At 51.0% G+C, this 20532-nt stretch overlaps 8 protein-coding genes across 8 annotated transcripts; 3 read left to right on the top strand and 5 right to left on the bottom strand.

Annotated features, from left to right (window-relative positions):
* Positions 1 to 1760: 1760 nt before the first annotated feature.
* Positions 1761 to 3356, bottom strand: CC1G_01349 (hypothetical protein; the record flags this gene model as incomplete). The annotated part of the gene is made up of 4 exons (XM_001837385.2): positions 1761 to 2528; positions 2580 to 2813; positions 2868 to 2965; positions 3032 to 3356. 4 exons carry the CDS (start codon positions 3354 to 3356, stop codon positions 1761 to 1763), a joined length of 1425 nt encoding a protein of 474 aa, XP_001837437.2.
* Positions 3357 to 5343: 1987 nt separating this feature from the next.
* On the top strand, positions 5344 to 6381 carry CC1G_14679 (hypothetical protein; the record flags this gene model as incomplete). The annotated part of the gene is made up of 4 exons (XM_002911204.1): positions 5344 to 5504; positions 5691 to 5709; positions 5902 to 5991; positions 6199 to 6381. 4 exons carry the CDS (start codon positions 5344 to 5346, stop codon positions 6379 to 6381), a joined length of 453 nt encoding a protein of 150 aa, XP_002911250.1.
* A 688-nt stretch (positions 6382 to 7069) lies between these two features.
* On the bottom strand, positions 7070 to 8248 carry CC1G_01348 (hypothetical protein; the record flags this gene model as incomplete). Its single annotated transcript, XM_001837384.1, has 2 exons — positions 7070 to 8065; positions 8117 to 8248. 2 exons carry the CDS (start codon positions 8246 to 8248, stop codon positions 7070 to 7072), a joined length of 1128 nt encoding a protein of 375 aa, XP_001837436.1.
* Positions 8249 to 8585: 337 nt separating this feature from the next.
* On the top strand, positions 8586 to 10521 carry CC1G_01347 (phophatase 2C family protein; the record flags this gene model as incomplete). Its single annotated transcript, XM_001837383.2, has 5 exons — positions 8586 to 8617; positions 8671 to 9431; positions 9491 to 9668; positions 9722 to 9850; positions 9912 to 10521. Exons 2-5 carry the CDS (start codon positions 8693 to 8695, stop codon positions 10519 to 10521), a joined length of 1656 nt encoding a protein of 551 aa, XP_001837435.2. The 5' UTR covers positions 8586 to 8617; positions 8671 to 8692.
* An 80-nt stretch (positions 10522 to 10601) lies between these two features.
* CC1G_01346 (Usp36 protein) lies at positions 10602 to 12933 on the bottom strand (the record flags this gene model as incomplete). The annotated part of the gene is made up of 6 exons (XM_001837382.2): positions 10602 to 11731; positions 11790 to 12014; positions 12072 to 12174; positions 12228 to 12338; positions 12398 to 12653; positions 12718 to 12933. The coding sequence occupies 6 exons, from the start codon at positions 12931 to 12933 to the stop codon at positions 10729 to 10731; spliced, it is 1914 nt and encodes a 637-aa protein (XP_001837434.1). The 3' UTR covers positions 10602 to 10728.
* A 318-nt stretch (positions 12934 to 13251) lies between these two features.
* CC1G_01345 (hypothetical protein) lies at positions 13252 to 15181 on the bottom strand (the record flags this gene model as incomplete). The annotated part of the gene is made up of 6 exons (XM_001837381.2): positions 13252 to 13841; positions 13903 to 14211; positions 14264 to 14404; positions 14455 to 14526; positions 14578 to 14702; positions 14753 to 15181. 6 exons carry the CDS (start codon positions 15179 to 15181, stop codon positions 13514 to 13516), a joined length of 1404 nt encoding a protein of 467 aa, XP_001837433.1. The 3' UTR covers positions 13252 to 13513.
* Positions 15182 to 15804: 623 nt separating this feature from the next.
* Positions 15805 to 17263, bottom strand: CC1G_01344 (hypothetical protein; the record flags this gene model as incomplete). Its single annotated transcript, XM_001837380.1, has 7 exons — positions 15805 to 15961; positions 16022 to 16196; positions 16257 to 16479; positions 16530 to 16569; positions 16626 to 16715; positions 16765 to 16827; positions 16878 to 17263. The coding sequence occupies 7 exons, from the start codon at positions 17261 to 17263 to the stop codon at positions 15805 to 15807; spliced, it is 1134 nt and encodes a 377-aa protein (XP_001837432.1).
* Positions 17264 to 17680: 417 nt separating this feature from the next.
* CC1G_14678 (glucosidase) lies at positions 17681 to 20417 on the top strand (the record flags this gene model as incomplete). The annotated part of the gene is made up of 16 exons (XM_002911203.1): positions 17681 to 17785; positions 17852 to 17920; positions 17977 to 18170; positions 18226 to 18313; positions 18364 to 18546; positions 18607 to 18715; positions 18770 to 18785; positions 18834 to 18975; positions 19038 to 19325; positions 19405 to 19484; positions 19540 to 19587; positions 19640 to 19653; positions 19718 to 19731; positions 19786 to 19896; positions 20023 to 20192; positions 20240 to 20417. 16 exons carry the CDS (start codon positions 17681 to 17683, stop codon positions 20415 to 20417), a joined length of 1809 nt encoding a protein of 602 aa, XP_002911249.1.
* Between the last annotated feature and the right edge of the window lie 115 nt (positions 20418 to 20532).

Here is a 20532-nt window from a genome sequence, read left to right as displayed (position 1 = left end):
TAACATTTTTCTTCCTGTGATTTTCGTCAATGCACTTTTGTTTGATGGATATCTGGGCGTAGGGCGAAGGTTGTCACTGTCTTCACAACATTGCGGTTTGTGAATTGTTGACATGCCCTGGTACCAGCTGACCCCACTGTGACCGTAGGCTCTTGCGGTCACCCCGGTCTCGGAGGGGAATTTCGTCGGGGAACCCCACAAGAAAAACGATCGATAAGCTGACTCCGATTCACTCGGTCCCGCTCCTGCGTCCCCTCGACACTTGGCAACACGGTCAATATGCAGGAGATAACGGAAATGAAGGGCAGCAGACATGTGACGAGTTTTAAGACCCCGGTGTACGGGTTTCGGGAATCGGCACCTTGGAATTGTTTGTTTTCTCCGTCTCCATTCCTCTCGTCGTGGGGATTGCTGGCACGATAGGTCCAAGAGCGATGAACTCGCAGAAAATGAGTGACGATCTTCCCTTATGTCCCAGTTTCAAAAGACCGGTAACCTATTGGACAGCTTTGTGCGGCTTCCAATATGCCTATAATGCAGTTGATTGTTTCAGGGCTGAAGGGAATGCAATGACGTCGTCATTGAATAGCAATACGGAAAGGGGCTGCGATACAGTCATGCTAGTATGGATGGTACATGGGAATGCTACTGGTAGAAGGGTGGTGGCAGTACATCGGAAATGTTAAATAATTGTGATACGACCAAATGACGATAGAATAAGGATAACATGCATAGGATGAAGAGTAGTGTACATACTATGTGGTGATGACTTTGCTGAAGTGGGGAGCTGGATATCGATGGTGAATGCGAAATGGGAAGTAAGCAGAACTGACGAAACATGTGACATTCGGTGACTGAGAGCGCCGAATGAGACAGAAATGATAGGCGTAATAAGGGCGTTGGTGTGTGCGTGTCAAGAGAGAGAGAGTGAGAGTGAGAGAATGGAAGGCTGGGCAGATCATTGGAATGTCTAGAGCTGAGAGTAGATGCGAATATGACGATGACAACTTGAGTGCGAAGGACAATGCGAAATTCCAGACGGGAGGGTGAGATTAATAGCTGTATCGTCGGGTAGGATCCGACGATAGCTGGTTACTTGATGATGCGATGAAAACGTCTCGAAATCAGATTCGAGGTCGGAGCAGGGTCGGGAAAAATCGCGGCAGGAGAGTAGGTCTGTTCATCGACCTGGCCCTGGAGTTCGATAAGCGATTCTGCTTTTGTTGCCCCTGGCGAGCATTAAAGCCATATGGATCCGAGTCGAGAGTAAATCGGAAGACATGCTGAAACCCTGTTTTACAAGGGTCACCAGTGGAGGCATATTATGTTTGGCTCCTGGATCGTGTAAAACGGTCGTCGAGTATATTGGGCATGGCGCTTTGAGCTTCCTTCATGGCGGGATTCTCGGAAAGACGGTGTGGAACGATGCTCTCGGTAAGGGCCATTCTTCGTGCGATAGCTATCTTGAAAGATAGGGGTAAATGTTGCAGGTTACGATAGGCGTGTCTTCTTCAACAAGAGCGCAACAGGCTCTGTGCACGCGTTGCGTGCTTTTTGTCAACCTGAAAGAAGAAGAATGGGCACAATGGATTGGACCATGGTGGGAGGAACTTACAAGTAAATTGGCAGTCTTGAACGTGGAACTGTACATGTGGTTGATGCCGTTTTGTTGAAGAACACGGGAAAAGCGGTTGACTAGGCCGTGTTTGTCTGGTCATTGCAGCTTAATCAGGACCAAGAAGAAACCAATGTTCCAAAGTTTACGAACCTAGACCAAATCGACGGAGGTCAATTTGTAAACATTTTTGTGTGGAGGAACTGTAGGGATCTGGCTCGCCCTCTTCATCGTCCGACGCATATCCGCCCAGTCTTTCGTCAGCTGCATCTAGTTCTCCGCCGCAGATCACCATGTGTCGCTCGTGAGGCGGGAACAAGGTAGCCAGGACACGGACGTCGGCAGTCAAAGAAGAGCCTTCCGGTGTTCTGGTGAAACTAAAGAAGGACAGCGGAGTAGGTTGGGGGGGTGGTTGCCGTGTCGGACTAGATCGCCTACCAGTGGAGGGGGTCGTGAAAGGTTGCCCATAGGGAGAGATGTGGTGGCGGGAAGGAGTCTGAAGAGGTGAATGCAATAAAGTGGAACCGTGAAGGTCTGCCTGTGATCGAGAACCAGCGGGGGTCATCGAGACGGGAGAAGCGTTCGGGGGAGAATGAGAATAGTATCCGTCGTCGTCACTCTCAGAGGGAAAAGATGAGGACGGTGTGAAAGGCCTATCCATTTTGATATATTCAAGGGAACCGTAAAGAGACGAATGGGGTGCAGATTGTGAGGAGCAATCGGTCACCGACGAGTTTTGAGAGCTTCGACGCGAGGTCGATGGGATCAGGTCGGGGAAGGCTACGAGCTTGACGATTTTCAAGCCCCAATGGTCGACCCCGAACTCGTCTGACAATCCAACACAAGCCAGGTCAGGTTCCAAGATGCGAACCTCGCTCAAGGTGGGGGAATGTGACTTGTTCCGGGAAGTTGGCTAGAGTAAAGTTCAACCACATGCTCTTTAAAATGGGGGTGGCCTACTGACCGTCATGCTGTCCGCCTCTGACCGAGGAACTGAAACGTCCTTGGCACTGGCAGACCTTGTCAACACCGCGGACACGAGATGCGTGTTATCGAACAAGGGGGGAAGCGTGTCGCTCGAAGGGCTGTCAGGTCGTGAGAGGGGTGCTGAATTCAGCAGCCCGCTGTCTGACGAGTACAGGTCGAAACCTGCTTTGGAGAAGAGGTTCAAGACATCTTGAATGCGGGCTTCTTTCACCTGTCGAGGAGATATTAACGTCCAAATTTGTTTAAAGTCATGGTTGTGACTCACGAAGATGAAGTCACTCATATAGGAGGACTGGTAAAGGATGGAAATGCCCGCAGCCGCTAATGGAGCAGACAATTCGTGCACTCTCGCCCCTGAATTGTCTATAGGACAGCATTAGCGTGGTGTAGGTGCCGATATGAGTGTATCTGACGCGCCTATTTGGTTACTGTGCGAATCTATTTGAAGGACACTCCATCGCTCATACGAAACCTCCACCGGCTGGAACTCGAGCCCATTTTTTGACTGATTCGAACCTGACCGTGACCGTTGTCGACGTCGATCCTTCCGTGCAAGTGGCTCAAAGTCCTCGAGCATATGGTCCTCCGCAAAGATACTAAGTTCGATGTCATTGCATGTAATGTTGAGGAACCCGGGATTAGGATGAAGGATTTGTCTGAGAATTGGGTGGGAGACATGCGAGACCCGAGAACGCGGGATATGGACGAGAGAGAGGGAGACGGGCAATAGGGTGATGGTAACTTCGCTGCTCATGATTGTGCTCGACGTTGTCAGCGACGACGACGAGAGTAGGTAAGGAAAGAGGGTAAGACGACAGGCCTCATTTAAAAGAGTCCAGATATGGCACTGTGACCGGATTCGGTCCGTACAGCCTCCGCTGATCAGCTGATCCGAACCTTATCTCCCAGCCGACTCGAGCAGATAAGCGTTTCCTCGCACCCAATTTACTCGGAAATTGGCCGGGTGAAGATGCACGGGAGGAGGTGACTTAACTAGACATACCCCTCACTTTTCAGCCAGGTAGGACTCACACGGTGGTGTCCATAAGGCAGATTTAACCTTGAACGCAACCATGAGGCACCGGCGAACTCTCGAGCGTCCGAACGTCTCTCTGGAACTTCTCCCCGTCGTGGTGATTGAAGGAGGGAGAGGGAATTCCGGAATCCACAGACTGACTCGCGAAAACGTCTTGTAGGCTCGGTGAAAATCAAGCCACACGAGATGCCGTCGCCTCTCGCATTGCATCAGGGCTTCTTATCTATCCAGTGGATGACTTCGCGAAGAAGCGTTTGCTAATGTCGTATAGGCTTTGCCAACTATTCTTCCAACGAACGTAATGGATATGCAAGGTGAGAGGTGGTTAATGAAAACCCATTTCTAGTCATGTATACCCTTGTCCTTCCCATCCGCTGCCCCCTTCAGGCCGTAGGTACTTCCCACTGAGGAATGGGACAGAGCTATTCTCTTCCCCTATTCGTTGATAGATTGAATGAATGCGGAACCGGTTCAATGTGAGCATTCCTGTCTAAAGGCCTTCTCATAAATATTTCCGTCTCAGCTCTGCAAGGTGACATGCTTGAGCTAAGGGGGACCGCGGGTACGTCGCACTACAAATGGGCCGCAAACAAAGCGAGTTTTCCAGGGTTGGTACGCCATCCTTCAGACGGTTCAGTGACACCCAATAAAAAACTCCATATTCGCAGGGTATGAACATGCGGGTCATGCACTTTCATCAATCACACAAACTGCACCGGATTGCGGGGTTGGTTACAGAAATCGTTTCTTCACAAATCTGATGATAGCATAGTTTCTTGTCTGGAGTCCCTGGCAATCACCAATAGCGACATGTTACGTGAAGTGGCTCTTATCTTAACTGATACTTCGGCTAGTCCACGACAAGAGCTCTTTACTATAAGCCAAGATAATAGATAGGCTTGCATAATGAGCGATCTGGGTGCCCTTTCAAACTCATGTTTTCGATCCAGTAAGCCACTTGCTGGGGTTTTAGTTGGAATTGGAATCACTGGTAAAGTACCTCTCTGTGCTATTTTATCCTTGTGAGCCTAGGTATGACGAGTGCGGACGGTAATAAATTTATGGTTATCAGAATCGAAGCCATCAAGAGCGAACAGAGTCTCCCACTTAACATTGACAAAACCAGGTCTTCGTATGTAAGACCCCACAGCTACACTCGTGCTATATCTGTCCACCTTCTTCCCCGCACCCAGCGTCGTTCACAAGTTATGTTATGTGTGGAAAGCCTAGAGGGATACGGATTGTTCCAAGGACGTTCCCAATGCTAATCTTCACTTCACTCTTTCCTGACTGCAGATCCCTTCTGACCGACAGAGGTCTACCCGCTTCCCTTGAACGATTCGAACAATCATACCTGCTCGGACGTTTCCGTCCGGATATTTTGGGTTGAAGTTTATGTTACACTTTCCTAACTACTTACCTGATGGATCGACCAAATCTCACAAAGCTTCCGGAGTTGCGAGTGGCAGGACGAACACGGGCAGAGACTCGTTGGACGTAGGTTCGTGGTGTGGCTGCATGTATGTAATTGGGCGCATCTGGACCGTCGATGTGTGCGAAGAGCATCAAGAGACTCTTTTGGTTCACAGTATCAATTGAGAATGAGTTCAACTAACCCTAACCCTAAGTTTGCCCATGTGTCATACAGACTATATGCGCCCAAGCTTCATCCCTATGAGCAGGGTGTGTATACGTATACATTTCGATGTCTTCACTCGAGCTTCCTGTGATCGGAGAAGTCAGCCAGTGGAGCGCCTCTGGGAACTGGAATAAGTCAGGAGGATCTATCCTTTACTACGCGGATGGAAGGAATCCTAGGTTCTCAGACGTCAATATCCACCGTGCAATCTGCTTGCCGTCTGGACTGTAGGTATGAACCGCAGATAGCCCACTACGTCACGGTATTGGCGTAATTCTTTACACGAACCTGCAACTACAGTCACTTTTGACCACGTTTCCCGACCTTGCGGACGGCAATTGCTCTCGGACACGTCGGAAACCCCTAATTCCCAGTCGCGTGATGGTTAATTGGCGCGTCACCGGCATGGTTAGCGTGACCGCACTAGGAGAGGTGCGCGGTTGTCCTTGGCGAGCCCGGAAAGCTGACATTGCAATATCGATTGACCTGGATAATGCGGCACTAGTCTAGTAAGCCCCGTTTCAATTATGAAAGCTCCACTTGTTCCTACGTCGAGGCGTTTTGAAAATTAGTTGGATGAATGCCAGCGTCCGCCTCTGACAAACCTAAGTCCCCCAAGAACAGAGAGTCAGAGACCCGCCGTGCTTTCCGTTGAAAAACTGCCTGGACGCAGTGAAAAGAATAGGCACTCTGGTCCTCGGTACAGAAGCATGGGTTCGTGAATTCTAGAATGGATTCCCTCGAAGGTGCCATTGTCACGATTGTCCGTAACGCGTTTCGGAAAACAATACGACTGAAGACTGAACACGCCTTCGCTGAGTTACGAAAGGGTGTCTTTCCACTCCTCTCTCCTTCTACGCATGCACCTTCATAGAAGTGATCAACGGAAAATTATAGCCTCATGATCGTCCGTTTACGTAGGAACGTGTTTCGAAAGGGGTCCACCTGAATTCGATCGTTCCACTCATTAAAAGTTATGTATGGAGTTTCGAGTTCAGTTCCACTGGCAAGCAGATTAAGCTCTGGAGGAAGTTCATCTCTATCCGACTGAGATGGGACCTGCTAGTACTAGGCTCAGCGGAACAATCTGCAGCCAGCCAGTAAGGTTCAAACGGCGCCGGATTGTCGGATAGACTCGCACAGACGCTTCTCTACAAGAACCGTGATCCTCTCTGTCGCAGATCCGAGGGGCTTGGGAAGGCATATCATTGAATGAAAGGAACCAGTTGACTTTTATCAACCGTATAGACTCTGCGTTGCCTCACCTAATCCTATAGACCAGAAGCCCGCACGTTTTTCTCAAAGTAGAGGTCAAATTGAAAACAGTCCGAATAAATTAGCATTTCGAAGCGAAGCAAAACCCCCTTACCATTCCATAGGGGTTACTAACTACAAAGTACACTACTACGTCATATCCAACAGAGTAGCCAGTACTACAACAGCAGTGTTTACAAAGGTTCCGATGAGAGTCGTGATAATGCGCCTGTTTACAATGAGTATGCGTACAACAGCAGAGCGATGCGTAGTCGAATAATGATAAAAGAGACTTGATGAGATTGCGAGATGAAGCTTGAAGCTGAATAGAAAGCAGATGATGATGATGGATCGAATGAGATGTTCAATGCGGGTCGTGAGTCATTAAAACGCGCGTTCGTTGGAAGTGATAGGACAAAACCGGTCCAGATATGAATCGTTCGCCATTTGTTGACACATGTGGATTCGGCAAAGAAGGCCAGGCGGCCCAAGCATGAGTCGTTCGTCGTTCGTTGAACTCATGGAGGTTGTCGACTGCTTAGCGTCGAGCTCGTTTGGCAGGGCGTTCGTTGGGGTATAGTGGTTGCGTGCGGGGTCGTTTGGGAGTGGGACAATTGGCAACGACGGTTACTGCGGCGGATGCTCCCGCAGGTTCCGAGCGAGTTCGTTTGCGGCCAGCCGGTTGTGCAACGTGTTTGACAGAAGTCGACTTCTTGGTCGCCGTTCGCGATTTTGCAGGGGGTTGAGCGGGGACAGGGGTTGTCTTCTTGTTGCTACTGCGTAGGTTGTAGCGAGGGGCCGTGGACTGGGCGGCTTCAGTCCTGCGGGTCGTGCTCCGAGTGGTTCTTGTTCGAGTGATGGATTGTTCAGCGCCGGAAGGCTTTCTAGTACCGCGACGAGGTCGAGGGAGGGTAATCAACGTGGCCCCAGGCGAAACGGGGGTCGAGGGCGATGCGTCGAACAATTTCAACGCATTATTGCTAAAATTGGTTTTGAGCGAGAGCTTCGGCAATGGTGAAACGAGCACGATGCTGCGCGAATAGTTTTTGAAAGGCGGAAGCGGACGAGGAGATAGCGCGGAGGGACCTGGCTGGGGAGATAGGGTGTTGTGGGCGACGATATCTTGGGTTGCAACAGTCCGTCCAAGCGGCCGCGCAGTGGGAAGGGCGGCGGGCGCTTGCGAAGATTCTTCGATTACGGGCTCCGTATCTTCTCGTCTCAAAGGTCGGCTTGGTTGATTTTGCTGCGAAGATTCGCCCAAGATTGGCTCGGTGTCTTCGCGACTCAGTTTCTTATGGCCAGGGGGTGTGGGCTGGGACTGCGCGGGCTGCCGATAGTAGGGCTTCACTTTTGGCAGCGTACTAACATAGGCAAAATCAATGACTTTGATGCCCAAAGCCTGAAGTTCTTCAGCTTGCGGTTGTCTGGTTCTAACAATTCGAGGCCTCTTGCGCTTAGGTTCTGTCTGATTCGAGGTCGATGCGATGGGCATTGGAGCATTGGTCGTAACGACGTCGGGAGTGTGACCAGCAGGCTGATATATGTCAGTCAACCATAGAACACGAGGCTTACGTAGATGACTCACTTTAGGAGAATTTGGGGGTGAGGGATGGGGTGATTCATATCCTCCGGACAGTTCTGTGAAGAGTTCAGCGGCAGTGACGCCCGAGTTGGATTCACCCGATTTAGCTCGATTGATCGGGGCGCTCTCCGCCATGATAGTCGGTATCGAGTTGTCGATAGCTTTAATGTAGAATGCCTATAGACAGCCTGCTCGTTGTCGGCAGCGACGATGAGGAGTGCGGATGGGTATTGGACGTCGTGGTTGTAGTCAGAAAGAGAACGGCAATAGCCGCTCTGGTCGCGGTCGTGAGCTCTCGATTTGGCGGTCCGCAACAAACAAAGGCCAAACACCACGCTCTGATAACATCCACGTGATGCACGTGACACGCGTCCCGGACTCGGTGCAGGCGCCGCCGTCACCGGTCTCAACTCGCCCACTCTGCTCAGGCAAACCCTCTTGGATTCTGATTTCTACCACAGGATGATAACAGCTTCTGTATAAGGAGGAAAGACTAATTGGTTGGTGGGTCTCTTCTCAAGCAATTCAAATTAATACTCATAGAATACCAGGAATAGTGATTAGCGTCGAATTCAAGGCATGTCACTACGGGGCTCGTGGAAGCCTTTGGCTGCTCTTGTAGCTGTTGGAACGCCTGGATACCTCTATTATCGATACCGTGTCAAGCAGGAAAGCTTTGAAATCCCAGTCAGGGTCAAAGGTCCGGACGGCAAGTCCGAGATGTCCACCAGGACCTTTTCTATGCTCCCCATGAAGGTCCTGGAAGCGCGCTTAAACCAGAATGCCTCATCTCACGTCCACCTTCGACCTGACGGGCTTACCTGGAAGCACACTACTGCGTCTCTGGCGTCAAATGACCCCATTGAAGATGCAAGCGCCAACGCCATAGTCCAGCGAGACGAGGCCGACCCAGCAGGACCCGGAGACTTCCTCTTTTTCGCCGTAATGGATGGGCACGGTGGCTTCGAGACATCCCAGTTGCTCTCCAAAGTCATTATCAAAGCAGTTGCCGCAAAAATCTCTGCGTTGAACGCAGAGCCTTCGGGCCAAGGTCAATCAAGCTGGTGGAATGGGCTTCGCTCTGGACTGTTGGGAACTGCGCCCCAATCGGCAAGCCCACAAACACCGGGTGACGCGGATCCTCAGCGTGTCTCCTCTGCCATCCAGGAAGCATATCTAGAACTTGATCAAGAACTCATAAATGCCCCACTTCGTATCCTCGCCGCAAACCTCGATGATGAAGCTAGAAAGAAAGGAACTATTCCTGATCTCAGCAAACACCCTTTGGCTTTGAAAGCGATGCAACCCGCCATCTCCGGTAAGCCTCTACCTCTTACCCCTCTTTTGGAACCCGAGCTAAGCATGACCTCGGAACAGGAAGCTGCGCACTCTTGAGTGTTTTTGATACTGCTCACCGCAATCTTTACGTTGCCGTTGCTGGAGATAGTCGTGCTGTCGCTGGAGTTTGGGAACCCTCGGAAGATGGCAAAGGAAGTTGGCGCGTCGAGGTCCTTACAGAAGACCAGACGGGCCGAAACCCTTCTGAATTAGCACGGTGGGTCACCCTTCATTTCTTCCCTCGATTCTTTCCCTCAAACCCACATGTAGGATCCGATCGGAGCACCCCAAGGAGGAGGAGAACGACGTGATTCGGGAAGGCCGTGTACTCGGTGGCTTGGAGCCCACTCGCGCTTTTGGAGATGCAAGATACAAATGGACTCGCGCTGTTCAAGAAACGTGAGTCACGACCACCCGTCGCTATCAGATAACCGCTTACACTCTTTCCACCACATGAAAGCCTGAATCAAGCCTTCCTTGTCGGAAATGGAACTTCAATGCGAAAACCTCCGGCGCTGTTCAAGACACCCCCATATGTTACCGCGAGACCCGTCGTGACCCATCGCAAACTGGCTCTGTCTGAAGGTGATGGGAGTGGCAAACCGAACTACTTCTTGGTGATGGCGACCGATGGACTTTGGGATGAATTGAGGTTCGTCGTATGCGCATGGTTAGATCGAATCAGGCAGGCTAATGCTCGCTTTAGCAACGACGACGTGATCAGCCTAGTCGGAGGTTATCTTTCTGGCTTGAAAGGGACTGTCCCGAAATCCGAATTACCGTCCCTTGTGCCCGTATCCACTGGGGCTGAAGGCGTCGAGGGCAAGCGCCACAGGAAGGCCAACAAGACAGACGGATCTTGGGCGTTCGTGGATGACAATGTCAGCGTGCACCTCATCCGAAATGCCTATGGTGGCGGCGACGAGTCGACTCTGCGGCGTCGTCTGAGCATTCCTGCGCCCTTCTCTCGAAGGTACCGGGACGATGTCACAGTCACAGTTGTATGGTGGGAGAACGGTACTCAACAAACGGCAACGATTTCCAAGGATCAGCTTAAGGCCAAACTGTAACCTGGCTTTTTATGGAATCCTAATATGTACCATCCTCTTTCCTCATTTGAATCTTATTTTTTGTTTGACATTTCAACGAATGAACCGACATGCATACATCAATTGAAAGCGAGGCGAGTTGCGATGCAACACTAAGTACTGTAAGGAAAGGGTGAGGACGTGTCAACTAGAAAATGCTAAACTACATGTGCTCTAAACTGATGAATCTTATAGACCTCGCGGAGGCTTACGCTTCTTATATGTAATGCCGTTGAATGGATTTCGATGCCTGTCTTTCTTGAAGTCCGAGGAGAGGAGCTGGCGCTTCTGAGAACTCCCCTCGTGCGCGTTGTCTGGTGTTTTCCGCTTTTTGGGAGGAGTCGGACCATAAAACGAAGTGGGAGGGATGCCATTTGTGACAGAAGCTCCATGGGGTGGCGAAGATGAGGGTGGTGGTGGATGGGGTGATGAGGGTCGCATTTCAACATCTTTCGGAGGTGAAGAGGGTGGTTCTCCTTTGGTTTCCTCCCCTTTATCCTCGACCTTTTCTCCGAAATCCTCTTTGTCAGAGTCTTCGTCATCAGATTTGTACTGCTCAAGGGTGCTCATTGAGCTCCGAGCCTTCTCGATCTTGGATTTGAGCGACGCCGCTTGAGGGTCCACAGGGTTCAACTTCTTGCTGTCGCCGTTGATCGAAGGAGATGGGAGTAATGGACCAATAAACGGTCGGTCGAGCTTCTCGCCTTTGTCCTCGTCGTCCGCATCACGATCCTTGGGTTTTGGCGCCTTCATTGACTCGCTCAACCGAGGCTTGCTTCGCTGCTCCTTCAATACACCGTTGATTTGCGACTTGACAGCCCCCTCCAATCCCTGGCCCTTTGCCCTCATGTAGAAGAGTACATAGGCGCTCTTCTTGGACAACGGTGGTCCATTGATCGGTGACACCATCTCGTCGTTCATCTCCCACCATTTCCCATCCCTGGACTTGACAAAGGCATAATAGTGGCCGGAATGCGGTCCCCCACCTGCGTGGCAGATGACGCCGTACAAAGAGTACGTTGGCCCAAAGGACCCTTCACTCATGAAAGGCTGTAGCGACAAATGGTCGTCATAAGTGACGGGATGTCCAATCTTTCGGCCAAGTGGAGAGAATCGCTTTAGATGCACGGTTAGGACGAGGGGCGCGTCGTGGATCGTAAACCGCTTTTCAGCAGTCACAGGCTTCTTGCACCTAGGATCAACGATTTATAAGCGAAGAGCGAATGGCGCGGCGTTCTGAACGGACCCACTTTTCGCATTTGTACTTGTCTGCTCCCTTCAAGTAATCAATGGCGACAAATTTACGGAGTGCATCTTTGATAGTGTCTGACTTGAGAATATCGAGGCTGAGATCCAGTATTCGGTCAAAGGTGTCGCTGTTGTATCCACAGTCTCGACATGTCACCCGGGAACGCAGACGACCACCAAAGATCTTGTGAACCCAAGTAGTCTCGGCAAGCTTCTGATCGATTTTTCTGTCAAAAGAAAGACGTTGGCTACCGCCCCCATTGCTGTAAAAGATTTGGACCTACGGGGGATAGCCAGCGAGACATGACTTCTGCAGGGCGTCGATGGCGTAACGAAGGAATTCATGAGTATCCTCCTGTCTCCCTTTCCGCATGTGCTTCGCTATCGCTGTGGAAAATGTAAGCCTGGCGTATAAAAGAGGATGCTGGCGGGCAACGCACTTTGGAGCCGCCCTGTGATCTGCGAGGGTGCAAAAGGCGAGCGGGACGAAAACGACTTGGCGGCAACTTGACGTAGAGCGCAGGCCATACAAAAGCCTCTGTCAACTTTACCTGTTCAAGAAAGAGATTTCAGCGATAAATCTGAGGATAAAGGCGGAAGAAGCACGCACAAGACTCCTGTTTGTGGTGCGAAAGGACTCGAAGAAGTGGAGGGGTGTGGAGGAGACATTGGAGGGCGCTATTCAAGAAACACGTATTTCCTGTATTGTGCAGACCCGACCCAATGTTACAGTTTGGAGGCCAGGATGTGTCGATACCCGTTGGATACAGAGACTTGGTGGGCGACTTGGGCGTTTTGGGTTGGGCGTCTGGTTTTGAGACAGGTTTGGGGGTGGCGGGCGTGCCATTGGTCAACTCGGGGGACTTCTGTTAAACAATAGACGCGCGTCTTTAACATCTTTAAGCAATTAAACGCGCAAAGGGTACTCACTTCGTGCCTTGGTGCCTTTGGTGAGGATGGAACATTGATCGGCTTGTATTTGCCCTCTGGAACAGCATAGGCCCCCGACGAAGAGCCCTCGACAAATTCGACGGGCGGTGGCAAAAGGTTGTTGAAAGCTTCTATGTCCTTCGCGGGACGGTAGTCGTCAGAAGCTGGTTGGGGACCGAACGTCGGTGGTGCAGGGAGCAGTGGGGAGGCAAGCATCACTCGTGGAGAGCCTGCAGCAGTGGCACCCACAACAGTTCTCGAGCTACAAAGAGGTCTTTTGGTTGCTACAAGACGTAAACCTCGCTTGTAGTTTGAATAAAGACGATAAAGCAAGGCCACTGGAGCGGCGTTAGAAGAAAGTGGAAGCCTGGTTGTAGCAAAGGTCAATCTGGGATAATTTTCGATCAAGGCCTTGTTTGTGTTCCCTCTCGTGGCGCGCGCTCTCACGCGTCCTTGGCACTGGCTACGTACGTTGGTGACAACGCTTGCGGTTTCTCCATGAATTGCGTTCTGTCCAACAGAAATGCTATTGGATACTACAATACTCGCAGGCTACATGTGATAAAAAGCCCGTCTATTAAACCGTGCCATGGACGGTGAACCAAGTTAATAAAAACATGGCAATGTATCAGCGCTCAAAAAACGCAACATCCACCCACTTTGAAGGCCGAACAAACGAGTGGAAATGGAAGTGGGCGGGGGTCTCAGGTCGAGAAGGTATCGCAGGCGAAACAAAATGGAAGAGAGGCGGGGGGAACTACACTACGGTCAGGTTTGAGACACACTCCAGGTGTGCTCAGCGAGGAGATTCGAAGGCATGGAAATTGGGGGACCCCCAGATTTGACTTGGATCAGTGAAGGATAATGGGTAGCCCGAGCTTTGAGTGAGGTACGAGTGGAAGGCCGAGTCGGTCACGGGGGACATAGATCGTGTCAGGTTGAGGTTGGGCATCGAAAAGCTCGACGTCGAATATCCAGCGCAGGCTTGCAAGTCGATGTAGGGGTACTCGGTTGCCGGTGTGCTGGGAGAGCTTTGCCTGACCTGCGGCTGGTAGGCTGGGTACAGCGAGGGCATGGTAATAGACTCGGGTGGGACAATGAAGGCTCCCTTCGATCGAATCTCCCTGAAAATCACCAAAGTCGTCAAGCTTTGAGCCAGAATCCCGAATCACGATATGGACTTACTTTGAGAGATGACCGTCAGGGGAGTATGAAATGTTTGATTGGAGAGGGGGATACCCGTCGGGACCTTTATCCTTCTTGGAGCGCTTTCGACTGTAGGGGGTGCTAGAAGCGCTGGAACGACGCCGCCTGCGTTGAGCAGCAACGGGAAGATATTCATCGTAATCATGGGAGAGGGACTGTTGGAATTGCTTGTGGTTGTTGATGACTTGGGTGCGTTCCTTCCCAGAGTACATCTCAATGTCAAAGCCATCTGCGTTTACCCCATGGTTCTCCATGAGGTGCTTCTTGAAGATCGAGGGACGTTTATTCCTACAGGACACCGATGAAACAACATCCACCGGGATGAGAGATGGAGGCTTACTTGAAAGTACAAACCCGAACTGGACACCAGTAAGGAAGGGGGTGCAAGTGCTTCTCCTTACGATGTCGAGTGCGGGAAGAGGGATCTGCGAAGGTTTTGTCACATCCGGGGTGGCCACAGGCATGGGGCCTTAGATCATTGCTGAGAAAACATTGAGTCCACTGCACAAGAAAGTGGCAGAGTGAACGTACTGGATGTTTAAGTGAGTCTTCAACCCCGAATTCTGACTAAATCTCTTGCCACATTCGGGACATTCGAAAGGCCTGCAAAGATCAATCAGGTAACATATCACGGAAGGGGCTCAGTCTACTGACTTAAGGCCGGAGTGTAGGGCACAATGTCGATTGTAGTCACCTCTACGAACGAAGGCTTTCTTGTACGTCCTGCGACCGGTCTTCTTGTCCACTTCCACGCAACTCTCGTTGGTGCAGATGAAAGACTGTTTGCAGTGAGTGAAGGTTATACTGTGAAAGAGAATGTGCAACGCACTGGCTGTGTCCCGCTCTTCCGGTCGCGCGTGGAAGTGGAGATCAAATCCAAAGGCCCAAGTCGAGAGGGCGTTAGAGGCTCTGGGATCGGCACGAGCACCTCTTCCTGCTTCCCGTGAATGGACTCCACGGGGATCTTGGAGGACCGTCCGAAGGCAACAGTGTCCACCCATTCCTGGTCATCATAATTAATGGGGCCCTTGCTAGAGTCGGATAGAGGCGACTCGAAGCTCGGATTGTTAATGTCGAGAGAAGTTTCTCGGCGAAGTGGCTTGCGCGAGAGGAGTTGTGGAAGTCGAATGTCAGGAGCAGCGGGAGGTGAGTCGTTGCAAGGACCGTCGTTCAGCGGGTTGGTAGTAGGGACCGATGCATCAGTGGGAGGACCAGGCTGACGAAGGCCACGAGGAGCGGACTGCTTCGCCTTCGCCATGACCGTAGTAGGATAAAATGCAGGAGATATCGTCTGAGTTGCCGAAATAGACCTTCACCTCGGGAGCGGACGAGGAGATTCAAGGGTCGGTAGGCGAAGTTCGAAAGAACGAGGGTGAAAGAGTCCTCAAAATTCTTCACCACGCCTATTTAACCCCTGCTCTGTGCCTTCGTACAAAGATAGAAGCAGCAGCATATCCTAGAAATCACTCCAGCTATTGTTTGACAGCGGACATAGGACTTTGTCGGCCTCTGATCTTCTCTGCGCATAGCCGAGAATGAAAACTTAGAAATGAGAAAACATAAGTGTCGAGTTGACAAAGATTTCAGATCGCCGGGTGACGATCGAGCATGTTATTGTCGGCCCTGAAATGGTAAGGAAAAAGTTTCAGTATGGAAACGAGACAAAGGAACGTCAGGAGAATAACCTACAGAGCTGCCGATTCATGGTGGTCGTGTACCACGTGCTGTAATATAGAGTCCCTTTGCAAGCCAAACACATAAGGTAGGGATTCGCCTGTCCACAAAGTCGTGGGTAACGCCGTCAGAGAAGAAAAGGCAAAGAATGCGGAACCGGGAGGCACCGAAATGCTCACGCGCCGACTTTATGCGGACGCGGCTTATTCAATGGCCCAAGCCGGGCCCGTCTACTCTTGTGGTTATTATGTCCTCCAGCCAAGGTGCGATGATCCAGAGATCAGCCCAAGTGAACGATGCATATTGGCGGCCGGGCATCGTAGCGTCTCCTTCAGCTATGGGACCGAGTAACTGCGTGGTAATCCTAGGATCGATGAGTTTCAGCTTCAAAGTGAAGGAACAAAGCGAGTTGAGCTTCACGCACATCATACTGCCGACCCATCGTCCACCCTGGCCATTAATTTCGTCGGAATCTTTCCATCGAATATCCCCGCCACCTGGGGTATAGAAGGGATATTTTGCATGTGTGGCGGCAGGCAGGGGCCGCCGTATCCTCGTATAGCTAGACGGATACGCGGCTGAAGGCTGTGTTGGCGAGGCTTGAACGGTTATCGGTAAATATGGAGGTATGAAAGAGAAAGAGAGACAATAACACTCACAGGGCGTGAGCGGATCCGAAATTGACGGGTACACTCCATGATCGTCGATGACCGCATTTCCATGTACCACAACTGTAGACTCCATATCTCCAACTACTCTGCTAGGGTCTATCCCTGGGGGGTTCAACAAGAGGTGAGCATTGGCGTTGACAGAAGTCTGCGATCTTGGTTTGGTCATTGTTCCAAACGCCAAGATTCTAACGTCTTTGAATTCAACAACAAGCTTAAATAGTTATCAGCTCGGTACCGAGATGGAGATGGAATGTGACCAACTCGTATGCGCGTCTCCAAATGAGCGAGGTTATTTTGTAGCCTGAAGAGGCAAGTCGTTGAGACAATTAGGAAGGGATCATGCGTGCGATCACCCACTTGATTTCGTTGAAAATGTTGATGGGGTTGAAGTTGCGGGAGGATATTTCCAGCTCGTTCGCTGAGCCATTCCGGTTCAAGACGATGTACCTAGGGGATTGAATAGAGATACGAATGGCAGGTAGCAGCAGGTGCTGACTTGGTCCAGGCCTCATCAGCCGTACAGGATGTAGAACCACGATGGACGATCCTGTAAAGCATCCTAATACCCCAACGTCAGAATTGGGAGAACAATAAGGGATCTGCACTTACTTCAGGAACACTTCCTTCCACGAACCATCCTTTTTCCATTTTGCCCAGCCGGGTAGAAAACGACGTTGGAAACACTCTTCCCATTCAGTGGCCTTGAGGTTGGGCAATGTTGCCTCGTATAGCAGAAAGGAAGGCCTTGCAAGACTCAGAATTTCAATCCAGTTCTGCCTAGGGACTGTCATTCTAACGCTGAGGTGCTTCAGGGCGGCTTCGTATGGATGGGACTGCAAGTTGGCTAGGATCGGTTTTCGCCATGGGTTGAGTGCCGAGTCCGACGCGACGAGATAGAGGCGTTTGGAGACGTGAGACATGGTAATCAGTGATTGGAGATCCAGTTCGCCTAGAATTTCAGCAATGAGCTCGACGGGTAGTTCCTCGAAGTGCATGTTGGCGTCAAAGGAAGAGATCAAGCTTCAAGTTGACCATCAAAGGGGTTCTGTTCATCAATGCCACCGGGGCCAGGGCGGGCCGTCAATGAACATTTCCATGACACAGGCGCCCAAAAGGTGGTGTTTTCACCGTCGATGCCGTTGTCTTGAACAATCTGGAAGCTGAAAATGAAGAAACCTGACAGCGATATATCAACTAGGAACCTGTTTGAAGAGATGTAATAGCGTGGCAGCAAGGAGATCTATTTTTACGTCTCAATAGCTTCCCAGAGCCAAATGGGCCTCGTTGGACACATCCGTTTCAGATGCTTCGAATTCGCAAGGGAATGACGCCTATTACCAACCCAACACTCGCTACCTGCCTTTTGACCCTTCTTTTCCTCTTTCTACACGCCAATTTGCTCTCCATCCACTATGTCCTCCCAGGGGTCTCCTAGAATGGCCCAGTTTCCATCTGGCGACACTTCCTTCACCCTGCTTCGAGCATCAAGCTTCGGCATTCTTCGTCAAGACAGTTGGGTACGTCTCCTCGACCCCCTATTGAAGCGCCAAAGAATGGTAACTTGACGCCCTTGAAATTCGCAGCAGACCTTGGATGCATTGGATTCCCCGTATCCCCGCGCTGGCTCTCGCCTCAGTACTTTATCGGACAAAGTAGGCCCATGCGTTGCAACTCGCTCCCCACGACCAACGTTCCCATATATTTACAGTTTTCCCTTGCTCCGGACCCCAGACTCTGGGGTTCAGACCTGTCGCCCGACTTGGTCGAAACGGACGATGCGTTGCACAACCCCGACGCAGAGACTGGTTCCAAAAACGATCCCAAGGAACTCCTGATGAACAAGCGCGGTATAATCAACTTGGGGTGCCTTCTTTCAATTTGCATCGGCATATTGTTCCTGTTGTAAGTCCAGGTTTTGCATTGGGACGCGCCGCGGTGAGGATTGACAGCTCTCCAGCATTGGGTACCCCATCGTCATGTACAGCAGACACAGAAAACTAGCGGTGCCAGGCTACAACCTGGGAGGGATCAACTCCACAGGCCAGGTCAGTGTGCACCTGCACGGTTGATCTTTTCCGGCTCATCGTATCTTCAGATTCCATCCCTTGGGAATTGGGGCCTAATCGACCTAGACACACCGAAGGATGCCTATGTGATAGAATCTTATAAAGACGGACAGCCACTTCAATTGGTGTTTTCTGATGAATTCAACACTGATGGGCGCTCGTTTTATCCGGGAGATGATCCTTATTGGGAAGCAGGAGACCTTCACTATTGGGTGAGCGCACTGTTGGAACTTTGTCTTTCCCGAAGCCTGACGCGCTCTCCCTGCATTCAGGGGACGAACAACTTGGAATGGTACGACCCCGAGGCTGTGACGACAGCGAACGGCTCCCTCGTCATCACATTCAGCGAGAAAAATACCCATAACTTGAATTATCAAGGAGGTTCGTACTATTTCTGTCTCTAATCCATACCGTCTCTAATCCAGGCACTACCAGGTCTAGTGACAACTTGGTAGGAATGGAGAACAGATGCCACAGTAGACGACTAACAGTTCCGTAGGAACAAATTCTGTTTCACTGGAGGCTACATAGAGGCAGCTGTTCAATTGCCCGGCGCAAACAACGTTGCGGGCATGTGGCCTGCAGTGTGGACTATGGGGAACCTGGGGCGCGCCGGATATGGGGCCTCACTGGAAGGAATGGTACACTTCATCACGCCTTTCGAGTTCCATAACCTTTGGTGGACTTACTCGACCTTCTACAGTGGCCCTACACCTATGATGCCTGCGACGTCGGAACCGCTCCAAATCAAACCCACAATGGCCTTCCCTACGCCGCCACAGTCGATGGAGACTGGGCATATGACTATGCTCTTTCCTATCTTCCCGGCCAGAAACTCTCTAGATGCACCTGCGACGGGGAAGATCACCCAGGTCCTAAACACCCTGATGGAACGTACGTCGGACGAGCAGCGCCTGAAATCGACGTCATCGAAGCGCAAATGGGAGGCCAGCCACTGATGGGTCAGGTCTCGCAGTCAGCTCAGTTTGCGGTAAGTGCTAGAGCAATTGAATGGTGTGAGCAAATCTCTGGTGACCCTGTTTTCTGATGGAATCGTGTGTTTTGGCTAGCCGTTTGACCGCTCGTATCGCTGGAATAACAACTCCGAAACTATGCATATAGTCGATCCGAGTCGTTCAGCTTTGAACGGGTTTGTCGGCAATGTAGTCCAGCAAGCTGCTTCCGTGGTGACAAACACTGACCAGCGTTGCTACGAATTCGTTGAGGACTGCTATTCGCTCTTTGGATTCGAGGTGCGTCCCATCTTCTCTGTCTTATTTTCTGGCCTCTGACCTTGAATCATAGTACAAACCAGGCACGTCAAAAATCCGAACTATCTTCTCTTCTGATCGTGGCTGACGAACTTCGAACCTCACTACACAGGCTTCGACGACGCTGTAAGCCATTCTCCCTTTAGGCACACTCACCCTACTTACGGCCGCTCGCGCTAGTATATCACCTGGGTCTCCGATGGACGCGTATCCTGGACTCTGAACGCAGCAGGCGTTGGACCTAACCCTGCAGTGGAAATATCCGCGCGGCCGATCCCTCAGGAACCAATGGTCAGTCTGTCAATCAATTCCTAAGGCTTTTACCTGCTATCATCTACAAGCTCGCAGCGAGGCTGTGTTCACTCCGTGACTCCTCTTTACTCCGCGACTAACGCACCGTCCTTCCTTTGCTACTAGTACATCATCCTAAACCTCGGGATGTCCAGAAACTTTGGAGACGTCGATTTCGCCAACCTCGTGTTCCCTCAGCGGATGAGAATCGACTATATTCGTGTGTACCAGCCAGTGGATGCTATCAATATCGGATGCAATCCTAAAGACTTTCCGACGACCGATTACATCGAACGGTGAGTTGCTCTTTCTTGCCTCGTTGTGCAATGGACTGTCCGAATAGCGATGCCTCGCGCATTTCACCTTCGCTTGCCCTCGTCCTCGTGTATGACTCTCAATTCTTACCTCTACGTCTCCTTCCGAACAGGCATATGGAAGCGTATTCTAACCCGAATCTGACCACCTGGCGAGACGACTATGGCTTACCATTCCCCAAAAACTCCTTCATCGAATCCTGCTGATATTTTTAGATATATGGCTGTGCCTATTGGACATTGATATTTACTCACTAGATACGATGTGCTTACTGACGCCTGAAGTTTCGATTTAGTCCTAGCGAACTCGAGTACTTGTTTC

The sequence above is a fragment of the Coprinopsis cinerea genome (genome assembly GCF_000182895.1).
Source record: "Coprinopsis cinerea okayama7#130 chromosome 5 map unlocalized cont3.5, whole genome shotgun sequence".
In the NCBI taxonomy this organism is placed as follows: Eukaryota; Fungi; Basidiomycota; class Agaricomycetes; order Agaricales; family Psathyrellaceae; genus Coprinopsis; species Coprinopsis cinerea.
The sequence above is the reverse complement of the archived record's forward strand: the minus strand, read 5'-3'. Positions and strand labels throughout refer to the sequence as shown.